The 20,735-nt window shown below is 41.0% G+C and overlaps 1 protein-coding gene across 2 annotated transcripts; it reads left to right on the forward strand.

Annotated features, from left to right (window-relative positions):
- The first annotated feature begins 2,660 nt into the window (after nt 1-2,660).
- On the forward strand, nt 2,661-18,935 carry LYPLA1 (lysophospholipase 1). 2 transcript variants are annotated; one of them, XM_006259940.4, is made up of 9 exons: nt 2,661-2,765; nt 3,860-3,891; nt 7,260-7,325; nt 8,058-8,105; nt 9,078-9,148; nt 11,153-11,226; nt 11,531-11,632; nt 13,914-14,090; nt 15,217-18,935. In XM_006259940.4, the coding sequence occupies exons 1-9, from the start codon at nt 2,697-2,699 to the stop codon at nt 15,268-15,270; spliced, it is 693 nt and encodes a 230-aa protein (XP_006260002.1). In that variant the 5' UTR covers nt 2,661-2,696; the 3' UTR covers nt 15,271-18,935. The 2 variants fall into 2 exon arrangements, with proteins under 2 accessions (XP_006260002.1, XP_059580078.1); XM_059724095.1 differs by lacking the exon at nt 7,260-7,325 and having other exon boundaries at nt 2,662-2,765.
- Nucleotides 18,936-20,735: the final 1,800 nt, after the last annotated feature.

The following is a 20,735-nucleotide window of genomic DNA, read 5'->3' on the forward strand; positions in this document are numbered from 1 at the left end:
CATTCAAAATGACAGCCATGCATTGAAATATGAAGATAAAATCAATCTATGGACTAGACTGATTAGTCTAGATCTATTGACTAGAGATCTACGCCCACTTAGTGAACATCATTCATTTTTTAACTGAATGAGGCAGGTGATGTGTGGAAGAAATGTATATGATTATGTAATTAAGAATTACATCATCATTTCTACACATAAGGGGATGAATTAAGATTTTCTAGGATTAATTTTGCAACCTTAATAATGCTATTTTCATGTAACTATGCTGTCAAAAGTGTTGATATTACTGTTTAACAGTTTTCTGATGTACCTGTCCTGATGTAGCATGCTAGCTGGGAGGGTATGAAAAAGTATTTTCAAAATCCTGGCTATATGCTATTCCGACACCACTTTGTTTTTTATGCAATACATAGATTGACTGGGGGAGGAAACATTTGGCGTAAATCGATGAATGAGAAGAAAAAGAACCATGTGTTTCGTTTTGGTACATAATATGTTTGTCATTCTTATACAGAGCTAGTACAAGCATTCAGAATGATCTGCAGTATAATTTCAGTATGCAAAGCCTGAATGACATAATGCACATTAAAATGAATAAGGTTTGTTAATTCTTTGCTCCTGTGCCAAGAAATCTCTTTATTCTGCCAAGATGGCAACAAAAGACATCTGAATGTCATATGTAGAGGACAAATGAACTATAGTAATAGCGTTTGCTGCCTTTACACATGGTATTTGTTAATTTCTCAATTCCCTATACAGTTATTTAATCTTTTCATATTTAAGAATTTTATGGGATTTTTATTTTATTGTTTAAAGCTCTAAAATAATCCTAATACAACAAGTTATCTCAGAAGTTTTGTACTTAAAATATTTAAATAACAAGCATAGCAGGATTATACTGCATGGATGTGAGATATTGAGCAGATATCTGTTAGTTTTTTGTTCCCTATTTAAAAAATGGTAAAAGTATAGCAGTCACTTTTTAAAGACCAAGGTATGCAGAATCATCTCGTATCACAGGAAATCCATAGAGTTTACAAATCCGTAACACCTGCAATGTAAAAGAAAAATATGTCATTGGAGAAATACAGGTGGTTGAGAGAGTACATCCATTTCATAATTTCCTACTAGACTGGTTCCTAGCCTAATAAATTTACCTGGAAAAGTGCTTTTTAGCAGGTGTTGCCTGATGTGACTAACATCAAATAAATCTTAGTGGAGATAAGGCAGTTTGTTGCTTTAATGTGTTAGAAGTTTGTAATAATCGAAGGCTCTCTTTACTTCCACTTGCTAATGTGTAAAAGCAGTAAAAAAACAGAAAAGGGGGCTAGACACCCACACATGCACACACGCACCCCCCTCTAACGGGGTATGATGGTACCAAACTAGAATGTCTTGCTATGCCATGGGGGTGTGGGTTGTAGCAGTGTTGGTCTAAGGACATAGGTAGACAAGGTTCTCTGGGTGAATGTGATACCTTTTATTAGACCAACTAAATTGGAAAAAATGGTTCTTTGCAAGCTATCAGGTATAAACACCCTTCCTGAAAGCTTGCGAAGAACCATTTTTCCAACAATTTAGTTGGTCTCATAAATGATACCACATTTACCCGAAGAACCTTGTCTTGCTGTGGCTTCAAAGACGATGGTGCTAGAGGCCACCCCTAGCTGACTGAGCTGTAAACGGGTACCTGATTATCCAGGCTGGAGTGTCAAAAGGATGCTAATCACACCATTCCCTGTTTCTGTTGTTGGCTAAAGAATCTGGCAGGTGTTACCTATACTGACTGAAGGGATCACTAGACTCCTGTGGACCTTTGACGTTGACCAGCCCACCTTTTAGCACAGCACAGGACCACGTACGTGGGCAGGCATCACAGACTACCTCTTGTGCAGCGACTTCTTCCACTTAAGGTTACCTCATGGTAACTTTCCCATGGGCCCAAGCCTCAGGTTTAATGAAGCGTGGTTACCCCCATTTAATCTGTTTGTTGCGCAGAAGGATCAAGCTGCAGCCCTTCACATGGTAGATCTGGCTGTTTTGACTGTGCTATACAGCAAACCCATCGCTGCCTCGCAGACAAGGGTGCAGGCTTTCAGAAGGGGGCAAGCTCTCTCCTTGTAGGCATGGACAGGCACCCTAGTGTAGTGCTAGTGGGGTGAACACCTCGTCTCCCTGCTCCTACGCACCAGTGCCAGGACCTGAAATGGCGTCGGGAAGGTAAAGCCATACCCGAGGCGTCCCCCGGGGGCAGGCTTGACATCAACCCCCCCGACAGCGTGCCCGCCCGGGGGCTTCCCCACTACGCTGGGATGGGTGTGGGCAGGCAGCTGAGCACGAGCAAGCAGGCGTCCCGCCAGCAGCAGGAACGTGGCGAGGCCACAGGGTCGGAGCACAACCCAGGCAGTGACCGGGGCTCGCCGAAGGGGGTCCCTCGCCCCGCAGGCTGCCGCTCCCACGCATGCGCAGACCCTTCCCTCTCCTTAACAAGAGCAGGAAACCGATTGACAGAAGCGGTGTTCAGTCAGGTTGGAGGAGCCCCCTGGGACAGCCAATAGGCGTGCAGAGCGGTGACGCGCGAAGCGACGGGGGGCCCCGCTCTGCGCGGGCGATGCATCCGCCCCCGCGCTCTTTCTAGCCTCCGCGCGGCCCCGCCCCCCCTCCCTCGGGCCCCGCCCCCCGCAGCGCCGTGCATGTGCGGCAACAACATGTCGGTGCCGCTGCCCGCTGTCGTCCCCGCCGCGCGGAAGGCCACTGCTGCAGTGAGTGGCCGGGGCCGGTGGCCGCGGGGCCCCCCGGCTGGCGGGCGGGGCGGGGCTGGGTTCCCCCTCGCCACCCAACCGCCCCTCAGCCGTTCCGGGCGGGGTGGGGGAGACACGACGTACAGGAGACCCCGGGCCACCTTGTTCCCCGGCTCGGGGCCGCTCCGGCCCACCCGCCCTTCCCTCTCTCCCTCGCTCCTGGCTTCTTCACGACCCTTTCATATATTTTTGCGACCCAGTTTTGGGTCACGGCCCATGGGTTGAGACACGTTGCCCCTTAGATGAAGCGTGGAGAACTGGAACAGGGATCCGCAGCCCGCCACTTCCGGAGGGCTCGGTTATTTTTGTAGCGGGGAAAACAGGAGTGAGAAGGAAGAACCTTTTTGTCTGGTTTCAAACAGACTGCTTGTTATAGGATCCCTGCCCTGTGTGTGAGCTGTCTGGCCCTGGGCCGTGCACGCGTTCACAAGACCGAGCCCAGCGCATCGGAGCAGGAGTCGGTAGTGCCCGAACCGTTCTGCCCCGTCAGGTCTTCCAAGCCCTTTGCCCTCGTGCGTGGCTCTGCGATTTTTCTGCTCTCGGGGGGAAACGACGAGCTGGTATTTTCCAAAGGGCACCAAAGTCAGAAAAGGTTGAGAACCACGGGTCCAGGCTTGGTAGCTGGGGCCTGTCCATGGGCCAGATCCAGTGTGAAGGCTGAACACTGCATCAGTCTGCATTTGGGGTCCAGTGAAAGGCCATGTGCTAGATTAGGCTGTGGTATGACTGTGTGCTGGTGCACTGGGGCTTGCCAGGCCATGTAGTCCAGCTGGCTGGACTCCCTGCAGAGCTGAATATATGGTGGCAGGAGAGTGGCGCAGCATTAATTGCCCCAGCTCTGAGAGCAATTAACAGTGTTAACACTGCTATTGCTCCCCTGCCACCAAGGGCAACATGGCTCTGTCTAGATCCAGCCCACAGGCCAGAGGTTTAACACCCCTGGCATAGACTCTGCAGCCTGTGGCTTTCTAATGTGTCATAACAATTTATTTTCCTTCATGTCTTTTTAACGGATATCAGACAACTCCTAAGTTCTTTCTCTTTTAAAATTTTAGGTCATATTTCTTCATGGATTGGGTGATACTGGGTAGGTATAACAGTTTATTGAAGTATATCTGAGATTTCTTTAAGATCATTCAGGGTATATGTTGTAAAACATGAATGATCACAATTTTTGTTGTTTCTTTACAGCCACTGGTTGCTGGCTTTTACCTGACTGCTCTGCTGGGGGGGTGGAGCTCTTCTCTTTGTGGTGGTGGTGGCTGATGCTTCTGACAACAGCTGTGAGGCACTGCCCTGAACTGTAGCATGGCCAACAGCTGCTGGGGCTTCCCGCCCCGCTTGGCCACAGCCCCACTGCATAACCTGGGATTGTGGAATGGATATGGGTGTGGGCAGTGGGAACTGGAAGCCATGGCAGGCTAGAAGCCTGTTGGCAGTGCTTGTCCAGAACACTAAGAGATACCCAGAGAGCTTCCACATTTCTCTCTGTTTGCAAGGGTCAGTGCAGCTATGATGTAGTCCTTAGAGTCCCTCACCACTTCTAATATTGTGTCTGTCACATGTGAGGTGGTATCCACCTTCTTCCTGGTGTGCTTTTAACTGGTTTTGTCATGGGTTGGGGGGATGTATGTATGCTTTTATTTTGTCACAGGACAAAAACATTTGTTTTGCAACAGATGCAGCATCTGTTCATACTTCTAGAGTTTTACTGGCACTTTTCCAGAGAGTTTTTTGTTTTAATGAATTCAGACTGTTGAGACCAGCTTATTATGTATTTGTCCCCTGATGAAAAGAAGTAATAAGTAAGATTGCTTTAAAGAGCTCAGTACATAAGTTTCTAGCTCAGCTTCGTAGTTGAGTTTGGATTAAGCCTTATTTAATTAGTTCTTCCCAGACAGAATGTTTTGGCTTGTTACAAGTAGTAATTTCCAAAATAATAGGCCCTATACTGATATAATCTTAGGAGAAGGCTGTAACTATAGTTTAAGTAAATACCTTTAGTATAGAGTTTGCTCAAATGGAATGAACAGAGGAGACTTGATTCTGTGCTATAACCTTGTACCAAATACTCAGTTCCTCAAAGTAGTTTGTGAGCAGCTCAAATAGTCCAAGTGTCAGATGAGTAAGACTTTCTGCGATAACATATTGGTGCCAGACCTAAATTCCTTATTTATATAAATAGTCTTGGTGAAGTCAGAACAGTTAGTATGTTATTATCAGGGATCCAGGTTTTCTGTTTCCCATGGAAAAATGGAGTAAACCGCAGATTTTAGCTTTTACCAGAGGCAAATGCGGGTTTCTTGTTTTACCAGAGAAACCCGTGGATTTTGCAATGAGCTCCCTGCAGGTTGGCAGAGTTCCAGCCATGGCCCACCACCCCTGCTGGTGCCCTTCACTCCCCACCCACAACACCCCCAGCCCTGTCAATGTCCCTCACTACCCACCCACAGCCCCTCCCTACTCACAGGGAAGAGTGGGGCGGGAAAGCTCGGTGCTGCCACTGGGAGCCTTGTGCCGCCATGGCTAGGTGCCCCATCTCTGCCCAACAGCAGCAGGGGAAACAACTTCAATGCTGCTGTGCCTCTGCTGCTGCTGGGCAGGCAGGGGACACCTCGCCATGGTGGCTCAGGGCTCCCGGAGGCGGCACTGAGCCTCGTCACCCTGCCCTGCTGTACCAGTCCTGCCTGCTGGGCTGCAGAGGCCCCAGGGGGAGGGCAGCAAGGCAGGGAGCCCCAAGCCCACAGTGGGCAGCACACACCCACCCCTACCCCGTGCACCAATCTGGGGAGCATGTGGCCCCCATGCCCTCCTCATGGAAGTGTACGCAGTGGCGGGGAGCCAGCTCCTTTGCTGCCCGCAGGATGAGCCACTCACGGCTCTGTCCCGCTCCCTGCCTGGGCCCTGTGGCTGTGCATTCTGGGTCTGGCCCCCACGCACCACCCCAGCTGGGCAGCAGCCCCAGTCCTCCCCAACTCCCTCCCTCCCTCTCTTCTCTTCATTATGGAGGCCTCAATTCTCTCCCTCCCCCCGACTTAGCTGCAGGAGGGCTGCCTGATTGCCCTCCTCCTGCTTCCCCCAACCCCTTGCAGGCTGGAACTCTTCCAGCCTGCAAGGGAAAATGGGCCATTCCCCATGTTTTTCTCCTTTAAAGGTGAAAATCTGCACTTTTCTCCTTAAAATGAGAAAATCCATGTTTTTCTATGGCAAACGGAAAACACAGATCCCTGAAGATCACCAACTGTACATCTGTAGGTGTATAGAAACAATTCATAGATTCATAGATGTTAGGGTCGGAAGGGACCTCAATAGATCATTGAGTCCGACCCCCTGCATAAGCAGGAAAGAGTGCTGGGTCTAGATGACCCCAGCTAGATGTCTATCTAACCTCCTCTTGAAGACCCCCAGGGTAGGGGAGAGGAGGACCCCCAATGGTAGGAACTGATTACAGTTGCTGCTTCTAGATGTATTACATCCAAAAAGCAAATTTATTTTCATTCCTTTTGATTTAGCATACTTCAATTTTGTAAAATGGTTCTAAAGAATAGAATATCCATTTAAAAATTTTTAAAAATTTCAAAATATAATTGATGTACATTTGGGTAGATGGGCAGGGATTTATTGCTGACAGATCGCAGATGCTTTATATAGGTGTATACAAACGTATATCCAGATATATTCTGGTAAATAGAGGAAAAGGGAACTAGTTTTCTTTTTAGATGTGTTTAGTATTGTATGCAACAGAAAGAATTATGTTCAAATGCAGTGCTTCTCAACCCTTTTAGAGTCATGGCACTCCTACCGAGCTCTTTTTGATCATGACAGCTTCCCTGGGTATGAACCACTGTTGGTGCTGCCTCAACTTACCTCAGTGCTTCTCAACCCGGTGCTACTGTCTCCAGATAAAACTACCCCACACCTGCTGCACATCTAACCCGGGAAGGCCTTTGGTACGGGAACATCCTTCTGCAGCCTCAAGCAGGCAAGAGTTAGCTCAGGTTGTGGGCCTTTTCTGTCACCACTTCCCTTGCCCTCTTCCCGCCTCCCAGAAACAGAGGCATGTGCATGGAACTGTCCCGTGGGCCTCCCAAGGAGGTGAAGGGCAGGGCTGCAACCTAAGCCAGCTCCTCTTGCCTGCTTTTTGATGATCAGAGTGTCCTAATGCAGTAGGGGTTATGCACAGGGCAGTTTTACCTGGCTGCTGCCACAGCAGTTCTGAGGGGGTTTTGCAGCACCCTCGTTAAGAACTACTGTCTGTTACATTTTGCTCTAAGGGTGGTTTTTAGAAGTGTTCGTAATCTTGTTTTTAGAAGTGTTAGAACCTTTTCATCTCGTGTAGCATTGTTACTGCAGCAGCATTTAGATAGTAAACTTAATAGAGCTGAAGAAGCAGATGCCATTTAACATAGTTTTCTCCAACATACAGATGCCATTTAACATAGTTTTCTCCAACAGACATGGCTGGGCAGAAGCATTTGCAGGTATCAAAAGTCCACACGTAAAATATATTTGCCCGCATGCGTAAGTTCATAATTTGCCTTTTTCATTTTTTCTTCCTCTAATGTAGATTTAATTTTGTAGGGAGACTGTCAGAAGGAAAGGCAGTGGTACTTGGGGGCACTTAGTGTTTTTGTGAACCAGGTTCTTAAAAATTTTAACTTACTATCTACTGGAAGCAAAGAGTACAGATAATACATAGTTTCATAGTTGGTAGGGTTGGAAGGGACCTGAGCAGATCATCAAGTTGGACCCCCTGCCATGGGCAGGAAAGAATGCTGGGGTCATGCTTATTTAAAAAAAACAAAAACTTTTAAAGGTTTTTTATATGAGTTACTTAAGAACACACTACACTATTTATATTTTGTTCTGTTCTCAAGTAGAACAAATTTTGAAAAATTATCTGTAATTGCTTAAACTCACCAACTAATATGCCTATTGTATCTTTGGTTTACTGCTGTGATTATTTCTGAACTGCTAAACTTAAAAACAAACACTCTATTCATTTTAGACTTGTTTGTACACTTTCTGATTCATCCTCTTCTGTTTCTGATAAAAAAAAATTAGTCTTCCCAAATGTTTATTGTCAATTTTAAAAAATGTGAAATAGCTGAATCCAGTTGTACTTTAAAAATGGGATGTGAGACATCTAATTTTACAATTTAGCATAGCATTTTTCAATAAAACAAAAAGTGGTTATCTACATTTGTTCCTGTCAAACTTAATTATACCAGTACTGTTTTTCTCAATCTCTAGGCCAGTTATTCCAGTTTCTCTAAACATGCATATGGCTATGCCATCTTGGTAAGTACATGTGAATTAGAAATAATTGTTTATGAAGTTTTAAATGTTTATGTTTATTGGGCTTAACTTTCAAGATGGTTGAACTTGAATTACTACCTGAAATCAACTGCAAATGTGGAAGACTTTTAGGTTTAGTGATGTTCCAGTTAAGGGTTTCTGTTAATGACATCTGGTTTTTTGGTATTGGCTAAAATGGCATACCAGCTAGGTAGAAGAAAAAGATGCATTTTAACGCCAAAAGCAATTACCTTTATAATACATGTCATAGTCTTGAGTCTATGAGAGCCTTTTTATTGTTGGTAAAAATGAAGACTAATAGAAACGTTGAGGAATTTGTTTTTTACTAATACAAATGGATTTTATTTTTTTTGTATATCATTAAGGTGGATATTTACGAGAAAGTCGTAGACTTCTTTTAGGATGGATGGTCTCAGGTTGTTTTTCCTTGTTTTCAAGCATAGATATATTAACTAGTCCTCCTTCTTTCCCTTCTCCCATGCCTGCTTCCCCTCAGCATTTTGTAGAGTACCTGAAAGAGTATTTCATTTCAAAGCATAATGCCTATTATTTGTTGGTCCAGAATATTGCCCCAAATCTTTTAATTTAACATTCAGTATTTCAAGTATTTGAACTGAGTTAGCTTACTGTCATAAATTTAGAAGAGAATCTTTTAAAGTAGAGTTGTATGAGAAGTCTAGTTTTGTTAATCCACATTTACAGTCACATTTATGTTGCTGACTGTCAGTGTAAACTATGTTTTTCTTAGCTACTGTTAATGGTGCCAACTGAAGTGAGCCCACATTGCTGATTAAGGAATTGTCCTCTGCCAAAAGATAAGTTATTTGAGATTGCAGAATATTAAAGTGTGATAAAACAGTGTATTATTAAATCTTAACTACTTATTCTTGGTGTGATTATGCCAACATATAGAGATCTTAGTTTCCTAATGAGTAATCTCTATTTTGCCTTAAGGTTTGATATTTTTGGACTCTCTCCAGATGCACCAGAAGATGAACCTGGTATCAAGCAGGCAACAGAGAATGGTATTTTGGGGGATATGTTGAATGTATTTTCTTCTTAAGATTTTAAAAGAGAAGGGTTACCAGTGCTACACATCTGAAATAGTTCCTTCATTCCCAGCTGTATCTGTAATCTTGGTCTTTTACTTGGATAAGCAACACTGATCATTTACACAGTCACAACTCTAAATGTATCCAACTAATTGGGTAATTTAATAAATTTAACTGCACAAACTGCCAGAAAATTTCATTGAAAAGGTCTTTTTGTACTTGTGCATGTGACATGTATGTCTGAAAGCCACTGAGTTTTAAGAATTTTGTAGATCAGGGTTGTCCAATTTACTTGGCCCTGTGGACTAGATCTGGACTGCAGGACTTAATGTAGGCTAGATGACCGACTTCAGGCAAGCGGCTTGTCTGCGCAACTGCTGGAGCCATTCCATTGGCATGCCTACAAAATGAATGCAGCTGTGAGGTATCTGGCACTGCAGACCTGTCTGTGGTATCACACATTCAGGTGTTTCCTGCACTGCTCCCTTGCAGTGCTGGGGGGGATTTTTGATCCTGGGGTCAAAAAAAGTGGGACAGTGCATGTGGCAACAGTGCTTGCTGCCCAAAACTGGAGCCTGGATGGCCAAAGCTATCTGCTGGCCAGACTCCCAGCTGCAGGAGCACTGCAGTTTCCCAGGACCCCAGGTAAGGCTCCTGGGAACAGCATAGTTGCTGGCCCCAGCCTCCCCTACTCCACTCAGGATAACCTTCCGCACATCAGTGCGTGTGGCATAAGCGTTCCCCAGGGACAAGTAACAGCAACACAGGTGTGCCGCTGCTACTTGTCACCAGGGAACAAAACATCTGCACTCGTCTGGATGCAGCCCAGGAGGTGAGCACTGTTACTACTCACCCCTTTCTGGTTGCTGATTTGAGTCTACACCGGTGACTAAAGACCTCAAATTCAGTGGTGGGCAAAGAGATGAAGGGGTGGGTAGAGGTGGTGTTCATGTTCTGTATTCTGGAGCTGCGCTGACACAGCAGTTCTGGCAGCTGTGCTGACAGACCTTACAGGTTGCTTGCAGCCCTTGAGCCACTAGTTGGACAGCCCTGTTCTACGTAGCAAAGCCCAATGAAGTGACAGAAACATCTCTTTATGCCACTCGGTAAGCAGAAGATGGCACCCTGGAATTAGGACTATTGTGAGACTTGATCCAACAACAACCACTCTGAGAGAAAAGCTGATGTTTGTGGCCTGAACTTTTAGTACAGAGGCTTTGGTGGAAGCACAGTTTCCCTTGACACTGGAGAGAACAACCATACTCCTTGTGTTGGAATTCTGATAACCCAGTCAGTAATTCAGTTAAAATGCCTTCTAAAGCCAAAGACCAGTAGCAGTTGTGCAGTTATTTAAACCAATGCTCTAAAATACCATAAAAGAATACTAACTATACATTAGATAGCAGCATTACAATACTTAGTAATGACTGCACCCTCACAGTAGTTACTTTACAAGCATGTGATCAAAGTACTTACAGCTGGGCTAGAGGGAGATTTTAGCTGGCTGGCTCCAGCAGACCAACCCATACTAGCAAAGAGCTCTTGTTCTTTCTCTTTTTCCATATTGTACTCCTAAATTCTCATGATATACTAACTGGAAACTTCATCCATATTTGTCTTTCTGTTTCCACACTCCAATAAAACTTGCTTTGCCCACCTGCTTTAGATTTCCCAGGGATGATGTCCTGTATGCCAGACTGGTACCATTTATCTCATATTTCCTTATAGATTAGCACATCTGTAGCCCTTTATACTCCTTTCTAAGGACATGAGCATTTTCACTGTTCCAAGCAATTGCCTGTCTGACTTTTTGTTTCTCAGCTCATGAATTCCTGTATTTTTATGCTTGTATCTTGTAAAACATCCTGCCACCTATTGCATTACATTTCTTATTCCTACACCTTTTCCATAATTTCTGTCTTCTGAAGTCCTTAGATTTGCGTGCATATTAATTACTAGATGTTATTTACATTCCAGTTAAAGCACTGATAGATCAAGAAGTGAAAAATGGAATTCCTTCAAACAGAATAATAGTGGGAGGATTTTCTCAGGTAAGATAATAGTTTGGAAGAAATGTTGGTATATTTTCCAGGGAAATTTAAGTTGCTTCCTTGGCATTAGACAACCTTGATCTTTTAGGTGAAGGAGCTGATGATTCTATCTGCTTCTGAAAATGTTCAGGCCATCAGTTTCTATTTGCCACCAAAAGCTCATAATTTTCTTCATGTGCTGAAGATCTACTAAGTGAAAAAATGAGTTTATACACACTATACATATTTTTACTATATATCATTTAAGTAACTGCATCTCGTATTTTAACTTCAAAATAGTAGTTATTTTATCTATTTTCCTTAGGGAGGTGCTTTATCTTTGTATACGGCTCTTACAACACATCAAAAATTGGCAGGGGTCTTGGCGCTCAGCTGTTGGCTTCCATTACGAACTACTTTTCCACAGGTATTTGTTCTGCTTATCTAATGTAACTTGACTTGGGTAAGGCCACTTAACATATATCTGAATATGTTTTGTTTTGCCCTTCATGACATTGGTTCCATAGACCAATGCCTTCTATGCCCTGTTATCTGGAATCATATGAACCTGGTGAGCAATCTGAGGATCGAGGGGAAACTTGGTGACCGTGACCATGATTTGGTCACCTCAGTTCACCGAAGAGCAGGCAAATCCCTCAGTAAAACCGAAATCCTTAACTTTGAGAAGGTTGACTTTTGCAAACTCACAGATTTGGTAAATCAGGCAATTAGGGGCCATATCCCCCTAGATAAGGGAGTACATGAGGAATGGTCATCACTCAACATAATCCTTGAGGCACAGGGGAAAGCCATTCCATCTCGCATGGAATGTAATCAATGGGCAAGGAACTGTTGGACCTTATTAAACTCAAAAGAGAAGCCTACTCCAGTTGGAAAATAAGAAGCATCACCAAATAGGGCTACTTAGCACTTGCCCATATCTGTAGGGAGCGGTCCAGAAAAGCCAAGGCACAAACCGAACTTGGGCTAGCTTCGGGGATCAAGGACAACAAAAAGTCCTTCTTCAGATATGTGGGAAGTTGAAAAAGAATAAAGATAGCATTGGGCCCCTGCGGGATCAGACTGGGCAGCTGACATCCAACGCCCAAGAAAAGGCCAATCTCCTAAATGATTTTTTTCACATCAGTTTTTCACCTTACCAAGGGGATCACACTGTCAGAAAGGACATGAACCAGCCTGGGAGTAGGTGGTGGGCCCAGCATTGATGTGGGTCAGATGAAGGAACACCTTGAGAATATAGACATTCGCAAGTCCGTGGGCCCTGACAGAGGGCCCTGACAGAATGCACCTGAGAGTCTTGAAGGAGCAAAGATATTCAGAAATTCGTGGTGCTCGGGCAAGGTCCTGGAAGACTGTAAAAGGGCCAACATGGTCCCTATCTTCAAGAAAGGGAGGAGGGATGACCCGTGGAATTATAGACCAATCAGTCTGATGTCCATCCATGGAAAAATTGTAGAGAAAATTGTCAAGGGATCCATCAACACCAGACTAACAGAAGCAAGCTTCTGGAGGCCAGCCAACAGCTTTGTGACTGGCAGGTCTTGCCTGATCAACCTCATTTCCTTCTATGACCAGGTGACATGAGCCCTGGGCAAGGGAGATGACAGGGATGTCATATATCTGGATTTCAAGAAAGCCTTTGACCTAGTTCCCCATGATGTCCTTCCTCATGGCTAAGATGGGGAACTGTGGGCTTGATCACTTTATGGTCCAATGGCTAGGTATTTCTCCAAAGTGTTGAACATCCAGTTACTCATCATTAGTGTGAGTGCATCACAAACTTTAATTCATCTTCTTTATTCTGATATATGATGAAGTATTATAACAACATTATGGTAGGGGCACATTCAATCCAGAGTTTGCCAGATTGTACATTAATTTAGGTGCTTCAATTGAAGGTCCAGCAGAAACACACTGCAGCCTGTTGTTTAGAATACTTAACATAAGTTTATAAAGTTTTGTGATAAAAGCTTTGTACCATGTTTTGATACTAATCCTCTCAAACCCCTATGAAAGAGAGATAAATGTCTCCTCTGTTTAAGGCTAATGACTCTCAATAGTGCTCATTTCTGAAGATCATATTACCGTGTCACAACAGCATCAGTTGCCATTAACTTCAGTGGCAATAAATGCTCAGAAATCCTGAAAATTTACCCTTGAGTGTATTAAGATGGATACTGGAGGAAAACAAGGAATTAATCATTAGTAGCTAGATACCTGAAAAATGTTTGTGGCATTTCCAGTAACATCCTAAAACAAGTCTTAAAGATAAACCTGTGGTAAAACAGTTCTTTCCCAAAAAGTCCTGGTTTTATTCTTTACTTTTCTTCCAGTTGAGTTCTATAAAATGTTAAAAAGGTTACTTGTATAGAAATTACACTTTACAAAGAATTATGTAATCAAATATTTTAAAACTAGCATTTTAAATACTTTAGGTTTTTTTTAAATACAACTATTGCTTTTTTTAAATTTAATAAAAATTATTCCTTATTGTATAAGTGCTTTTGTGTGTGTGTGTGTGTGTGTATGTGTGTGTGTGTGTGTGTATATATATATATATATATATATATATATATATATATATATATATATATTTGAAAGCACTAAATATACCCCAGTCTCTGTCTGTGCTGCAGGGCAGTGCCAAAACCCACCCTTTGTAACGTGCTTTTTTTTCTTTTTGCCAGGGCACTATCAGTGGTGTCAACAAAGAGATTCCTGTTCTTCAGTGCCATGGGGACTGTGACCCTCTGGTTCCTCTACTGATTGGTTCTCTCACTGTTGAGAAGCTAAAAAGTATGATAAATCCAGCCAATTTAACCTTCAAGACTTACTCAGGCATGATGCATAGTTCATGCATTGAGGTAACTTTCTAAATTAAAACAGATTTTAGAGAAACCTCTTTAAACTTTCTTTAAAGCAGAAAAGGTCAGCCTCAGTGCTCTTGTTCAAATGGAACTATTACTTTATGTGACTGTTTATAATGTGGTGCTAATACTTCATTTAATTGTCCCTTGAGCCAAACAAATGTTGAGGTCAAGCCTGGCTACTTGCTAACATGAGCTGCCTTCTACAATCATACTTGTGGCACTAGCTAGTCATAATTTTTCAGTCCTCCTTTTTAATAGGAGACATGACAGGTACAGAAGATGAAATTAATTGTTCTTTCATGTCAGGTTTTGAAATCATTACTGGCCTTTTTCCTTTCCATCTTCTCTTCTGTATAGCTCAGCAGTTGTTCTTTTCTGCATAACTGCAGGATACTTGTTTACATTGTTTTCATGAGCTAATGTAGTCCAGAATTCTGACAAAGTAACACAACAACTAGCTATTCTGGAAAGAACTTGCTTTGTGAATAAAAGAGGAAAAGAAGGAATTCAGGGTAGTAAGTACAAGGGCTTTAACTAAAAATAAATTAGAGGGAAGGCTTTGTAGCAAGCCAGTTCAGGCCTTTACTAATTTATTTTCACCCAGACAGTGAAAGTTTTGGTGGTGCCACATGGTGACAAGGTGCCCTGTTTTTCAGCAGGAGAGGCTTTTTCAGGCAGATATCCATATGTCCAGGACCACATTTACAGCAAGTGTCCTGCTTTCCACAGATCAATGAATTGCATATCATCAACTAGAGTAGTACTTAAGGATGTAGACTTTCATTTATTCCCATTGTATCTTTGTTAGCATGAATTAATAAGGTTCTTCAGGTTACTTAACTATGCCACAGTGGTGATGCCTACTTTTTTTCTGAAGATGATTTTTTGTTTCAGAATCCCCTTAATAAAGCACACAGGATAGTAATTCAAAGAGTGACTTTGGCTGATTTTTATCTAAGACCTGTTTTGATTAGAGTTGGTTGAAATTCTAGAGTGATTAAAAAAAAAAATAGGTCATAGTAATTGAAGTGATGAAATCCTAAGAATTTATTGAGAGCTAACTGCTGCAAATGCCGTAATTGAACACTGAACTCTAACATGTACTTTTATCCTTGAACAGGAGATGATGGATGTAAAGCAGTTCATAGACAAACACCTACCTCCAGTCGATTGACATGATTTAAGAGGCCTTCTGTATAATACACCAGCATCAGCTGTGGTTGTGTTTAATATTTTTCATGTGCCCAATCTGAAAGCATTATTTCTATACCTGCTGTGTTACTACCGTATTGCAAATGTGTACCTACAAGGACTAAATAGTATATGCTTACAAGAAATGGCAATCTTTTGAGTTTTAATCATTCATTGGTGGGACTACAGAAAATGAGGCAGCTACGTAACATGTTAGGAAGTACCTGACTATGCTATTTTAAGACGGAGCTGCTTTTTGATTGTATAATTTTTAAAGTATTTATATGGCTACTTAAAAACCCATTTTGGTTAAATGAACAATTTACACCTGCCCTGTTTGTTATATTTGGAACATGATTTATTCCTGATACATACTGAAATAGTAAGAAATTCTGATACATGAAAATATATTAGGATACTCTGTTTATGTATCTGAATCACAAAATATGCAACATGTAAAACACAATAGGGGTATGATGGGGGAATAAATATTACTGAGTATAAAGCTTTAGATGTTAATGATTTAAACATTTACTGCATGTGAAAGGAGTTATATACAAATAAATATGAATTAGTAACTTCAAGTATTATGTTCTGTATTTAAACCATAAGTACATAAGTGCCATATTGGGTCAGACAGATGGTCCATTTAGCACTGTATCCTTTGAGAGTGGCAGGAGTAGATGCACTAATCCAACCTAGGTTTTATTCTTAAAAATAATATCTGATAACAGAATAGGAAAAAATTCCCCCTCTCTAACATCCATCTGCAAGTTGTCATTGTGGGGAAAGTAAGGGGGCTCGGTGATTTTTTTTTTTTTTTCCCAGACACACATTTACTGTCATTCTTTGGGGTTGGCTGAGGTTAATTTTTGTACATTGACCTTGAAAACTGACACACAACAAAAATATATTTTTGCGTTACATATTTCTCCCACACTTCAGGTCTCATGGTTCTGTTTTGTGTACTTTACCAAATTTATGTTTAAGTGATGCTGTATTTTTGTATTAGTAATTGCAAGTAATTCTAAACTTTGGCTTAGAATAGTGAACTGGGAAACAATGCACTTGCACACACTGTGTGTATTTTTAATAGAATCATCTGTGACATTGGCATTAACTAATTTTACCTCCTAAGTGATATAGTATACATATAGTATAGAATTGGAATAATTTAGACTGTAGCGAGAAACAGGCAACTCTTTCCTGAATTGTATACGCATATGGGTCTTCAGCCTTCATTTCTAAAGAAAATGCATGACTTAACATATTGAATACCATTCTCCAGTCCCCTAGAATATTCCTAGAATATATAAAAACATGTCTTGATATATACCTCTAGTGTGAAAGGTATTTTTTATCTCATGGAAATTTAACATTTGCAGAATTGTGGAACTGCTGATGTAAGTTCAGCACTAGATTAGTGGGACGCCATTTCAAAACACTTGATCAGAAACTAGATGAGAGACCTTTTGGGCCATTTATTCCATTTTCCTACTGTTGCCAGGTTCCATCTTATTTTACTTTATGAAAATTATTCAATCAAGTTCTCAGGCTGTGCTGAGTCTGTACTAGGAGCACTGTATGAGAATACCAGTATGTTGTACCTGCAAAACACCTGTGTGCTATACCAGTGATGCTGTGCTTTGTACCTGTAGAGCAGAGCACTTTTCAAAGGAAACAAACTATGCTTGCTCTCTGATATAATATCTATGTTAAGGAACATTTGCCATAGTTGTCACTCAGGATCACACCTTTGCACATCCAACTTGACATAGTTATGCCAGCAGAATTCTGTAGTGTAGATTTATCTTGGTATCTACAGTTAAAATATTTTCTCATGTCTAATGCATCTCACTGTTAACAAGCTGTTTCTCTTCCTTATTAATATATCCATGTCCCAAGCTATATAGGGCAGTTTTCTAACTGGAGTGGCACACTTCAGATATTTAGTCTTTATGTCCCTTCTGTAGCCAGTCTGTACATATCTTGATACGAAATCAGAAATAATTCCTTTGATTCTAGTTACTTCCTTAGCAGAAAAACAAACTGAAGAGTCTTATTTATGTCCAGATGGAAGTACAGTATTCTAATTATAGTCACACCAAAGCTGTATTGAGAAAGTGTCATTGCTTTCTAGTTCAGAGTGCGAATTCAGAAATTACCTTGGCTCCTTTTGCCGTCATCTCACATTGCATACTTGCTTACCAGTATGTTCTCTACTTCTTTCTTTCTTTTTTCCATTCATGTCTGAAATACATCCCCAGGAGTGTCTATGCATGTTTCTAATCTGTAGGTCCTTTCCTGTACTCCTTTCTGCATTGTTTTCAGTTGAGTGTCTTAATATCATTAATATACTATAATTTTCCTCCTTCAAATGAGCAAACATTTTAAAGTGAGACTATTCCTCCCTCTATTAATCACATTTTTCCAACATTGATACACTGCAGTCTATTACTCTTGTTCAAGCTGGCATATGCCCTGGGTTGCCTGTTTCTAGTAACCAAGTCTTTTTGTCTTGAATGTTGTACTAAAAAAGTATTAAATTTATTGCATGTATTTTGTGCTCTAATTTTATCTAAATATATAGTCAAATGTAACAAGATTTATCTGTATACTGTGCTGCTTTGCTGCTGCTTGTTAATGCTTCTTTTAGCCCTAAGGGGCTGTAGTGACTAAAGCAGATGCAAGTAAATGTAAACTACTGCACTTTGCACTACTCTGGTCCTCTGCTCCTGAAGAAGAAATCTTTTTCCAGTTCTTTGCTAGGGAGAACTGGAAGTTGCAGCTAAGGATCGGCAGCAGTGCTGATTATTGCAGGTTTCCTATATCTTTCCTAGTTAACACAGCATGTCTCTTGAGCTTTGGCTCTTTATAGGTGCTGGGGTCGGGGTCAGACTGAGGATGCTTTAGCTGCCACAGTTGCCTCCATTGACTGACATACTTTGCTATGGGACCTCTACTGGAGATGGCATGTACCCTGGGCTGAAAATGAGCCTGGACTGCCAATTCTCAATGTTTTAGACCTATAGGATTGTAGATGTCAAAACCATTAATTTCTCACTTGCAAAATTAGTAATACCAGTTTCTAGAATGTGTTTGTTCATTTGATTTTTTTTCATTCTTCTCATCCACATGGAGATGACTACTACAAATACTGTTCAGTTGTTGAAATCCAAGAGTATAATCTAAATATCTGTAGTTTTCCCCAACTAGTAAAGAGAGCTAAGTATGTGATTTCCGTGTTTGTGACTTAATTTTAGAAATGTACCTAAGTTTGACTTTTGTGCAATCAAAAGTCTTAGACTACCACCTGAACATGTTATCTACTTGTTAATAAAAACAAATTGAGTTTTACATCATAGGTCAAATCTTGCAGCCATTACTGGGAACTTTGGCTTTTTGGGGCCTGTCAGATTTAGCTTTTAGCCTTTTATGTTACGTAATTACAATGCAGTAAAAGTTGCTAAAAAGTACTGAACACTGACTGGCATTAAAGCAGCTAATGTATTCTCTAATGAAGTAAATACACTTCATTACAACTGATAGAATGCCTCTTCATCCAGAGGTGCCATTTCACACACAATGGATATAATTTAAGAATGTATTGTATAGGATATTAATAAAGCCATATGTTTAAGCCTCTTATGTTTTATAAACAATCATTTAACAGTTAGCTTTCCTTTACGTCAAAGTGCATAATTGGATATTTAATATGAAAATGAAGATGTTATTACTTAGTTTCCTTATTTATTTATAAAACTTAAGTTTTGTTGAATTGATTTCTGTAGTAGAAAACTGTAAATCTCTTTCAGTTTTTATCACTTAAAATAAACTTGAAACAATCAGTGTTTTGGAAGAGTTCTTTCAGATAAGTGCTATATCAGCCTGTAGAAAGCCAGCTTTCATGAATAGTGTAATAGCAAATCACGCCAGCTGTCCTGGAAAATATGCAGGGTCCGTTTTTTTATTTTTTGAGGGAGCAAGGAGGTCTCCATTTTACAAAGAAATTATGATTTGCAGTTACTGAAAAGGGAAAAAAATCACTAAGTTCTCATCCTCTTTCCTAATGTTCATCCTTTTGTTTCATTTTAATTTCTTTTTTCCCCTAGACATGTAAACTAATTACAATGTGCAGGAAGAACAAATTTGCTACCTAGTGTCCTTATTTTACAATAGCAGAAATGATATGGCTCACTTTGCTATTTGCATAGCTTTCTCCAGGCTTTTCTCTTCCTTGGGAAAAGCATTATTTTAGTTATGCAATTTTCAACATGCCTAACAGAGAATTAGCGTTTTCAATAAAACTACAGAGTCAGATGTTGTATGTTCTCTAAAGGTTGTATCCATGAATACTGGGGCAAATGGCACTACTGAATTTATTAATAAGATGATCCATTACTTTCCAGCACCCAGTTGCAAATTATTGCCATAACAAAGGACATCCTACTGTTCACTATTTAAGGAAAATGATAGAGAAGATATTTGATGAAACTTATATGTCATCTTCCAAGGCAACTCCTCACTAGAGAGTGTCTGACGTGAAGTTTCCTTTTATGAAATTTTCAAATTAAGAGTAAACTAAAATTGGAGTACTTATTCAAAACATTTTTATAATAGACACATTAACAATCTTAATTTTAGGTTTTCTGAAGCTAAAAAGTTTATGGACCTTAAAAAGCTCTTCAAAGATAGGGTGACCATGTTTCTGAGTATCAAAATGGGACACTTACTCCCCTTCTATCTTTCCTCTCTAGCTCTTCAGTATGTTTCAAACTCTGGTCTCAGCTGAGCATGCCAGAGATGGGAAGAGGGCTGTGTGAAACGGTTCCATTTTTGCTGGGACAGTCCTGCTATAAACATATGTCCTGGGCCACGTCCTGAAAATGGGACAAACGTGTTAATTCAACTAAACTGTCAGGATGCACAGGATAGGTATTTAAAACAGGACTATCCCAGTGAAACAGGATGTATGGTTACCCTTTCAAAGAGGCTTGCTGCCTTTCTGAGAAGCAATATAATATTATTGTGCAATTTAAGTAAAGGTGATATAGGATACATTGGAAATGGGGTGGTACTGCCATTTCCTAAAATTATGTTTAGGTATGCTGGGGGTTAATCAAACTTTTCTGGTTTTACAATGTTGCAGTAGCATCACTCTCAGTGGAATGAGATGATAAATACATGCTCTCAGTGCAGCATGCACAAATTTTACAAGTCATGCCTATGTAGAATTAATATTGATGCATCCTACTTATGTATCCTTTACTAAAAAGAATGATCCAGACTAGTTAAAATAATGGCTAATTGATAGTTGAATATCAAATACGAATTTCTTGTGATAGTGGATATAAAATATCAAACATATTTTTAAGTCTTAATTTTCATATACATATGGTCATATGTCCTCAAATTTTTCCAATGTTTGTGTAACATTTCCATTTAGTG

The sequence above is a fragment of the Alligator mississippiensis genome, chromosome 3 (assembly GCF_030867095.1).
Source record: "Alligator mississippiensis isolate rAllMis1 chromosome 3, rAllMis1, whole genome shotgun sequence".
Taxonomy (NCBI): domain Eukaryota; kingdom Metazoa; phylum Chordata; order Crocodylia; family Alligatoridae; genus Alligator; species Alligator mississippiensis.

Excerpts from the sequence above, each read along its gene's own strand:
- LYPLA1 (XM_006259940.4), top strand. The coding sequence starts at position 2,697 with ATGTGCGGCAACAACATGTCGGTGCCGCTGCCCGCTGTCGTCCCCGCC. Across the intron at positions 9,149-11,152 it reads CAAGCAGGCAACAGAGAATG|TTAAAGCACTGATAGATCAA; the intron begins GTATTTTGGGGG and ends TTTACATTCCAG. Across the intron at positions 14,091-15,216 it reads TGCATAGTTCATGCATTGAG|GAGATGATGGATGTAAAGCA; the intron begins GTAACTTTCTAA and ends ATCCTTGAACAG.